General features: G+C 42.4%; 1 protein-coding gene across 1 annotated transcript in view; it reads right to left on the bottom strand.

Annotated features, from left to right (window-relative positions):
* LOC143040650 (solute carrier organic anion transporter family member 74D-like) overlaps positions 1-10000 on the bottom strand; it is a 40064-nt gene that overhangs the window by 8587 nt on the left and 21477 nt on the right. Inside the window, exons 2-9 of the mRNA XM_076211874.1 lie at positions 8686-8862; positions 6863-6995; positions 5771-6007; positions 5284-5493; positions 4623-4763; positions 3053-3427; positions 2478-2642; positions 1911-2097 (exon numbers count right to left, since the gene is read on the bottom strand). Coding sequence (XP_076067989.1) covers positions 1911-2097; positions 2478-2642; positions 3053-3427; positions 4623-4763; positions 5284-5493; positions 5771-6007; positions 6863-6995; positions 8686-8814 — 1577 coding nt within the window. The 5' untranslated portion in view covers positions 8815-8862. The remainder of the gene's footprint in view (positions 1-1910; positions 2098-2477; positions 2643-3052; positions 3428-4622; positions 4764-5283; positions 5494-5770; positions 6008-6862; positions 6996-8685; positions 8863-10000) is intronic.

The raw sequence follows: 10000 nt of genomic DNA, 5'->3' as shown, positions 1-10000 counted from the left end.
GAGAACCCTAAAAGTCTTCAACTTCGAGAAGGATTCTAGAGGTCTTCAACCTCCTTGAAGAACCCAGAGGTCCTCGACTTCGTGGAAGAGTCTAGAGGTCTTCAACATCAAGGAGAACCCTGAAAGTCTTCAACTTCGAGAAGGATTCTAGAGGTCTCCAACCTCCTCGAGGAACCCAGAGGTCCTCGACTTCGTGGGAGAGTCTAGAGGCCTTCAACATCAAGGAGAACCCTGAGAGTCTTCAACTTCGAGAAGCACCCTAGAGGTCTCCAACCTGCTGGAGGAACCCAGAGGTCTTCGACTTACAAAGGATTACAAGGATTACAAAGGCGGAGCATGCCGACAGGAGACCTTTTGATCCATATCTAGGTCGGATGCCAAAAAAATATATCATATTAGTAATACAATAATAAATAAAAACTATAATAATGTAAATAACAAATAAAATACATAAATAAATGCATAGGTATAGTTAAAATGATAAACAAACAGGTAAATAGTAAATAATAAATTAACATATAACTATTAATAAATTAAAATCAGACAGACAAATGATAACAAAACAAAAACAAATAATATAAGATAAATTATAATCATTACAGCATCTTACTTAAGTATTTATCTAAATGATTCTTAAAGCTTTGAACTGAACTACATTGCACTACCTGTGCAGGAAGTTTATTCCATTCATTAACTACACGGTTGGCAAAGTTGTTTCTACCTACTTCCAAATTGAATCTATTTCCGGACAGTTTGAGACCATTGTTTCTTGTCTGATTCTCATTCAATGTGAAAATTTTGTCACTTTTGATGTTGTCAATTCCCTTTAAAATCTTAAAGACCTGTATCAAGTCACCTCTGAGTCTACGCTTTTTTAGGGAAAACAGATTCATGTGCTTTAGTCGATTTTCGTATGATTTATTTTTGATATTTGGAATCAGTTTTGTGGCTCGCCGTTGTACTTTTTCCAGTCTGTCAATGTCTTTAATGAGATTCGGTGACCATACGGAAACAGCATATTCCAAATGTGGACGAACTAACGATTTATATAGCTTGTTAATGAGTGATGGACTTTTGAAATCAAAAGATCGCGCAATCAGTCCCAGAATCTTATTTGCTTTCTCAGAGGCTGAAATGCATTGCTTGGATGATTTGAGGTCGTTACTGATAATTACGCCGAGATCTTTTTCACTATCCACTTTTGTTAACGAATTTCCAAATAACTTGTAATCGTACTTACTGTTATTTTTACCTATGTACATTACCTTGCATTTACTTGTGTTATATTTCATTAGCCACTTTTCAGACCATTGCTGTAATTGATCTAAATCTTCTTGAATATCTAATTGGTTTGAGTGATCATTTGCCACTCCGCACAGTTTTGTATCATCAGCAAATTTGGAAACAGTAGATTTTAGTCCATGGTCTATATCATTTATATATACTATGAATAGAAGTGGCCCAAGAACGGAACCCTGAGGAACTCCACTTGCAACACTTTTCCATCCAGAAGTTTTTCCATTTAAAACAACTCTCTGTTTTCGACCATTCAACCAATTATTAGTCCAACCTAATAGGCTACCACTTATTCCATGCAAAGCTAGTTTAGTAAGTAGTCTTTCGTGTGGGACGGTATCAAAAGCTTTTGCAAAGTCTAGATATATTAAATCTATATTGTTTCTTTTGTCATAATTCGAGATAACTGTGTTGTAGAATTCGAGTAAGTTAGTCACGCAAGAACGTTTCCGTCTGAAACCATGCTGGCTATCATTTATCAAACGATTACTTTCTAAATGATGTTCGATAGCATCTCTGATGATAGTTTCCATTATTTTTCCTACGATTGAAGTCAAACTTATAGGCCTATAGTTATTTGGTTTCTTCGTGGGAAAGAAGTCTGAAGGACTCACCCGGGGATCGGGCCCTTGATGTCCAGCTTGGGGCAGCCGATGAACATGAGGGTGAACATGGAGGCTGCCGAGAAAAGGGTCAGGAAGATGCCGTAGCCGGCCACCACGCGGGCCCGGGGGCGGACCCACCGTAAGATGGCGCCGCTCAAAGCAAGACCGATGACAGACGCCACTAAACTAGCAACACCTGTAAATGAACAGATAGATAAGATAAGTAGATGAATTGATAAATAAATGAATAGACAAATGAATAAGGTCAGTAGATAATAGGGTGAACGAATTAATCACGGGAAATACGTAATAGAATAGATTATTATAGAGAATATCTCGCAGAACTGATAGAGTTGTAGAGGTAGATGGGATTGGAAGAGGGTACTCGGAAGGAGGAAGAGTAGCTCCTATCCGTAGGGGTGCCTTAGAGTATTGAATGCATAAAATTCATGCAGCCAGTACCTTGTGTGCCCTTGACCCGGGTTTATTATGGTGAGAGAGAGGGAGAGAGAGAGAAGGAGACAGAGAGAGAGAAGGAGACAGAGAGAGAGAGAGAGAGGATCAGTATTGACGAACCTGTATAGAAGTTGGCATCACTGGCACTCTTTCTGAACTGGTTCTCCAGATATTTTGGTTTGAAGTACCAGTAGCCAGCCAAGGCGAAGGCGAACGTCAGAGTCCCACACATGTTCCCCATCCACAGTTTGTTGGTGAAGAGCCTAAGCAAGGCCTTCGGGAGATCTGTGCATTGTATATATGTATACATATATATTTATATACGTATATATATATAAGTTTAAGTTCAGTAGGAAATCGTATGATTAGTTGTGTACATTTAATATTAGAAATCTTATAAGTATCAATATTCGTACCAATTTCACTATTAAAGTAATACACATTCGCGTGTGTACTCTTGCATACACGCACACACACACGCACACACACACACACACACACACACACACACACACACACACACACACACACACACACACACACACACACACACACGCCGTCTTCTATCAAATGTCCATAGTTTCAAATGAGCTTGCTCAACAATAGTAAAAGCCAAAATTCATGAACGAAATGTTTCAGAAAGAAGCCAATTTCAGAACGAGCGTTATTGCTAAAGTGGCATCAAAAGAACTTACTTTTCAAAGAAGGTTTCTGGTGATCGTTGCCAGTTTTCGAAGAGGGCGAACCCATGAGAGACGTGACAAATTTAGAGACTTTGGTCTCCTTAGCCTTGCCCTCCTTGCCCCGGCTCTCCGCCTCCTTGGAGTTGGAGTCTCTCTTCTTGTGAGCGACTTCCAGTTCCATCTTCTTCGCCTCCACTTTCGTCCCTTGGACCTCTTTTTCCGACTTCGAGGTATCCTTGGTCTTTTCGACGGAGTTCGCCAGCTTCGACTTCTCAGACTCCTTCTTGGCCTTCAATGCTTCGCGCTTGGCGGCCTCCGGAAGCTTCCGGGGGAAGAAGAAGAAGGGAAGACTGAAGAGAAGTGTGAGGAAGCCGAGGGCGACGTAGCCTGCATGGGTGACGTACATAAGAAATTAATAAAAGATAACTAACAATAATGGTAATAACAAAAATAATTAATCATTAGTTGTAATTGGTAAGCAATATATCAGTAGTCTGTGATATACTGGATGAGGAATGACTTAAGGAAGCAATTGTCCCTTCGAGATTCACAGACTGGAAACCCGCGGGTTTGTAGGGTCTGGAAAGCCCTCAACTCTCTCTGGAATGAAACATTAGACTGCTGTCCTTGTTTCATCAGTGGAGGATAGATTGTCACCGTCTTGTACTTGGAGGAAGAAAGCAGTTTTCTTTATGTGAAAAGCTGAAGGAAATGCAGTTTTAAATTTATAAAGATTTTGTGCCTGGTCTGGAGACAGATTGTCACCCCTGTATGGAGGTGTTGACGGGTTCTGAAGATGTTCTTCAGGGAGAGGAAAGTCATTGGTGTCCAAGTCACTGGCGTCCATCTTTCAGAACCACCGCTAGCAGGCATCCGTCAATGGTCCCCTTTTCTCTCTTAACAGCATTGAGATTCAAAAACTTGTGTGTTTTAATAGTGTGAGATTCATGTTTCTTAAGCGTTTCACTGCAGACGCCTCGCTTTGTTGAATAAAATTGCCTGGCGACAGTCATGACTGATGTAAATCGTGTATAAATAGTGAAATGGGGGAAAGGTTTATTCATTTAGGTAGAAACATCACGAGATTCCGTACCAGTGTATTTGAAGCACAAAGTTTGCAAGTTCCAAGTTGCACATCCACAAATCAATAGTGGAAATATACACTGTATATTTCCACTATTGACTTGTGGATGTGCAACTTGGAACTTGCAAACTGAATTCAGGAGTGCAAAGAGAAGACTGAAAAGGTCAATGCTTGGAATAGCGCCGAAAAAATTGAAATGGAAACATGGGTAAGAGAGCAAAGAGGAGTAAAATGTTCTGTCGAGGCGGTAGAGGGATGGAAATGGAACTGGGAAGGACAAGTAAATAGAAAATAAAATGACAGATGGAAGAAATGTGGTGCAGATTGGACAACACAAAACAGGAAGCGTGGAAGAGGAGGACCAAATGGAAGACAAGAAACCAGATCAAAGTTTGGAGTGATGTGACATAGGTTGTCACTATTATTTGATAATTTGTTTGTGTGTATATATATATATATATATATATATATATATATATATATTTTTTTTTTACTTACCAAGCCACCAAGCTCCAACCCATCGAGGGTCTTTGATCGTCAAGTTCGGCTCAATGCTTGGTGTGATCCAGAGCTTGAGGCAGCGGCTTCCCATGAAGTACCCGAGGACTGGCCCAACAGTGCGAAGAATCAAAGACAAAGCTGAAAAATAAAATAAATAAAAATGTATTACAAAATATGCCCAAAGACCTTTCCCCCTGTAAAAGGAGGGATGGCAGATTCAAAACATTCGTCCCACATCCATCCAGAAACCCATTTGATGTCCCTCTCATCTTAGCAAAGCGGGGTTGAGGGGTCATCCCTGACCCCGCCACACCGCTTGGGTTAGAACCAATGCAGCAGGACGCAGCATTTCTACAGCAGGGCCAGAAACCTTGAGCCCCCACCCCACCCTCCAATTCTCTCGAAAATGTCACGGAGCAGACAAAAACATCCATTTACAAAAATTTGCCAATTGCTACTATATAATATTTTTCACTCCTTGCATTCAACGCCCACTTCATCCCGTCCCTCTACCTCATTCCTGGTCTTCTCAATTTCAACCCATCCACTTCTTCGCTTCACATTCTTCTCGATAATCTTCCCTCGTTCATTCAATCCATATACGTACGCCATATCAACGTTTTCCACTCCCTACAGGAACTTTACCCAAGAGCTGTACCGTAATAGAAAGGCATCTCCTTCTTGTCGATGTTGTCGTCGAGGTACGTGAAGCCGATGGAGTAGAAGATGCTGATGGTGATGCCCACGAAGAAGTGCGAGATGAAGAGGAGGACGACCGCCCCCAACTCGGCCTCCGAGTCGAGGCCCTGAGCGTCGGCGTCGCATGTCTGCTCGAAGGGCAGATAACACAGGCCGTCCGAGGTGTCGTCTGAAAGAAAAATGTCATCCATCGATGAAGGGACGCGTACAGCGGATTATCTATCTATCTATCTGTCTACCTATCTATCTATCTATCTATCTATCAATCTAGCTACTAAGGGTGTGAGAGAAAGGGGGAATTAAGGAGAGAGGTAGAAGAAAGGAAACAGAAGGATACTTTGGAAAAAGGAGTTATGGGTTAAAACAGGGACCAAATTAAAAACACAACAGGAATCCCCCCCTACCCACCCACCCACCCCATTAGGTCACCCTTGACGTATCAATACCTTTGGAGTCGACGGCACTCGAAATGTTAGCACTTCCTTGGAGGGCGAGGTTGCTGTACCTCTCCGCCTCCTCGCCCGGGCCGTAGAGGATGTGGGGGGCGCCGGCTAGGAGGCTACTGATGGCCCCGCTGATGGCACCGATGGCCACCCATCGAGGCCGATGGCCGTAGTTCCCGAAGTAGGAGATGAGGATGCATAGCAACACCTGGGAGATGTCGTTCCCGGCCAGGATTACTCCTGAGGAGGAGAGACGAAGAAACTGGTGAATTGACGGCATCTGGGGTGAATAAAATCGCTTGGCGACAGCCGGGAGGCATGTACAAGTAGAGTAATGAAACCAAGGACATCGCGGCTTGGGGGGAGGGAGTGTGATTTTCACCGTTGTGAGGGTCCTGGTGTCTACATGATGGTGATGATATGATTTAACGTCACAAACTCCCCCCTATCGGAAGGCTAGGACTGTGCCCCTCACAGAGTACTTTGTAGCGTGGAATTTAATGAACCATGCCCTTGGTTCAACTTCACCGGTGGCAGGATTCGAACCGCCAATTCCTATATGAGGTTAAGGTAATTTAGTTGTGGTGAAGAGTAACACGAACATGGTAGTAACAACAGGATGTCAAGTCAGGAAGCGTGTCGACTTGTCCTCCTACGCCGCTCCTGATTGGCTCACGCCTCGCACGTGATTGGTTCAGTCAAGCACAACTTGAGCCGGGAGATTTGTATGAGGAGTGTGTGATGTCAGTAAAGTATTGTGGGTCCAACCGTTGCTTTCAATACCTTACCGTTAGCCGACTCGCTACGCTGTCATGGCGATAACATCACAGGACACCAACTTGATCCATAAGCTCTTTTCTCTACATAGAACCAAATAAAGGGAGGTTGAAGAGGGCAGGATCAGTTTCCGACCCTTTAAACACACCCTTCGTAAGCGTTCAACCAGAAACTGACGCTTTGCTTCCACCAGTGGAAAAGTATTACCAGAAACCAAAAATCAAATCTGTGGTTCAAATGGTGTCTCATCTTAGGGAGTGCTCGGCCGGTACGACAAAAAATATAAATATTATGAAATAAAGATTTCATCGGAATTACCTGTTATCTTGCTGGAGAATTTGAATCTTTTTTCTATCGTGGAGAGGACTGATACTGTGTATGTGAAGAACATTCCAATGGTAAGACCGTTGATGCAATATATAAGGATGTACATCTCCTTTCGGGCAAGGCACTGTCCAAAAAAAAATCACAAAAGAATAAAGAAAAAAATTAAAACAAAGGTGTATAAAAAAAAAAAAAAATGAATGTAGCACAAAACCAACATCAAAACTAGGCAAAAAATTAGTACAAAGAAACATGAAAATAACATGAAACGTAAAAATAAAACACATTAAAATCATCAAAGATAACGAAGAAGAAACGTGGAAGCACCTAGGAAGAAGCTTAAGACAGGAGACCCCCAAGAGGCCACAAGCAGCGGAGAAAAGATACCCACAGAACAGCGTCTCCGAAGAAGTCTGATAAAAGTGAAGAACACCCACTTCGGGAAGAACCCACGACTTCGGAGATGGAAAGACACCCAGTACTTCCAAGAGGTTCTTCTAGGATGACCAAAACCTTTAGGCGTTAGCCAGAATCAAGTGTCCAGAGGCGCAAATCCTCCGTTTAAGGATGTAAAAGGTCTAAAATGGGCCAAGGATTTCTGGTTGTGGTGGTCCTACGAGACGGACGTCGGGAAGGATAAGCTCCCTTCAGCTCATCTTCGAATCCCATCACCCTCGCTTTTATCTGGATGTGCAGGACCGAGGGGCCGACACTTGATCTCCGGACTAAGCCAAATAATCTCATTATCAACTCGATCTCTCATCCAGCTTTTTATGTAAGACCTGACAACCAGCAGCTGCTCTCCTCTTCCTCCTCCTCGTCCTCCTCCTGCCTCTTCTCCTCCTCCTCTTCCTCCTCCTCGTCCTCCTCCTGCCTCTTCTCCTCCTCCTCCTCCTCCTCCTCCTGCTTCTCCTCCTCCTCCTCCATCACTTCCTACTCCTCCACTTCCTCCTCCTCCACTTCCTCCTCCTCCTCTTCCTCCTCTTCCTCCTATTCCTCTCCTCTTCTTCCTCCTCCTCCTCCTTCCCTCCCTTTTCTCTCTCTTCCTCCTTCTCTGAGTAATGGCCCTGAAACGATGCCCGTCTCGTACCTGAGGTCATCTCAGCCTCCTCCGGGTATCGTCACTGATGTGGCATAAGCGTGGACACCGTCTCCTGCGTTCATGTATGAACAGTTCTTGACCACCTGCAAGGTTGAGTTCCGGGTGGGTACCAAACCCAGTCCGGGGATCGAGTGCCCGTCCACAGGGAGATAAGGAGGAAGAGAAAGAGGAGGAAGAGTAGGAGAAAAAGGAAGAGGAGGGCAAAGAAAATGAGAGAAAGAGGAGAAGCAAGAAGGACGAAGAATAGATGGTCTTCCTAACCTCTGCTCCGTGTCCAGGATTGGAGCACATCCCCGAAATCCCCACGCGGTTACCAGACGCGCGCGCTACCACTGAGCCATGGCGGTCCCCCGAGAGAGACAAAGGATTACAAAGGTGGAGCATGCCGACAAGGAGACCTTTTGGTCCATAACTAGGTCGGATGCGGAAATAATATAATAATGATAAATAAAAACATAAGTAAAGATTATAATAATATAAATAATGATGGATAAAATAAATAAATGCATAGGTATAGTTAGATAATAAACAGGTAAATAGTGAATAATAATAAATTGACGGATAACTAATAATAAATGAAAACCAAACAAATAGTAATAAAGAGACATAATAACAAACAAATAAACAAAATAAATGGCAGTCATTTCTGATTTTCGAAGTTCCCGTGAATGATGCGGTTGAACAGATTTGGGGAAGGAAGACTCGAAGAACTTACTTGGAGCCAATCCGGTTTGAAGCTCCCGAACCCACAACGGGTTCCCGTGTCGTCGAAGTCTTCCAGTTCTTCGATCTCGCTCTCTCTCGACTTCCAAGGCTTGGACATCTTTTCTTTGTCGTTTTCCATCGTGTGTGGTACGATTTTCTTCTATTTCTTCTTATTCTTCTTTTATCACTGGAAGAGATTAACACTGATTAATGTGAGTGTTGTGTAATTTTTTTCTCAAGGCAATAACTTGTCCGTGGGAATTTCATGAACACGACCAGTACATCGCACATCTGGCAGCGTTTATGGCAAGTTGTTGTTATGGTTGACATTATCGTGAAAAGTTTTTAGATGAAATGGTGGTTAAACGCGCCTGATAATATAATCTAAACCAGTTTCTAGTTTGGTTTTCTTGAATAAGTGTCAGTTTGATCTATTTGTCTGTTATAATTAACATAACCATCATCGTTAATCATTCATATATTCATTTAGTTTTTTGCTTCATTTCTGTTAAGAAGTTCGGTTGGTGATTACTATAATAGAAATAAAGAGCGTCATCATTGATGATGAACAAGTCTTAAAGTCTTAAAGCCCTGAGGCGATTTATCCCAAACTGGAGAAATTCCTTTGGCGTTAGCCAGAATAAATTGGTCAAGTGTAGCCTCAATCAATCCATCAACCTGTTGCAGAAGACCCGCGATTTCCGGGAAATCGGTAACTACCATATTCATTTTGAGCTATCTTAAATTCAAAATATTTTTTGTGGAACAGGAAGGTAAAACGAACCTTGCTAATCGTCTAGTTAAATAGGATAACGCACTTCCTGCAAAGACAGTTTTTGTAACACATTTCGTGGATTCTCCTAAGCAAACCACAAAGATAACATCTATCTATCTATCTACATGCTCTTTCATCTTCTTTTGACTTCTCTAAAATCTACCTAATTAGTTGTTCATCAATCATCTACAGTCTCACGTAGCTATTTGCCTATATATTGTTCAATTAATCTATTCATTTGGTGATTTATCTATCTATTGAATTACTTAGTTTTGCCCATTTATCAAATTGTTCACATTTATGGTACCGTCCGTCTTCAAAAATCATCTTCTCCATCTGAAGGTACAGCCCCGAGGGGCTGGCACTCGGTCCCCGGACTGATCCCAATATAAACCTAATAATAAATTTTGACTGATTTTACTTCACCTTTCTTACACGAGAAAAACACTGATTGGTCCCTTTTCTTCAATACTATAAGACCACGACGTAGAACAAGATCCCACGCAGACAGTCGAACGTTTCTTCTCAGAGAACTTAACAGGGGTTTTGC

The sequence above is a fragment of the Oratosquilla oratoria genome, chromosome 29 (genome assembly GCF_046742065.1).
Source record: "Oratosquilla oratoria isolate Oo_2021 chromosome 29, ASM4674206v1, whole genome shotgun sequence".
Classification (NCBI taxonomy): domain Eukaryota; kingdom Metazoa; phylum Arthropoda; class Malacostraca; order Stomatopoda; family Squillidae; genus Oratosquilla; species Oratosquilla oratoria.
The sequence above is the reverse complement of the archived record's forward strand: the minus strand, read 5'-3'. Positions and strand labels throughout refer to the sequence as shown.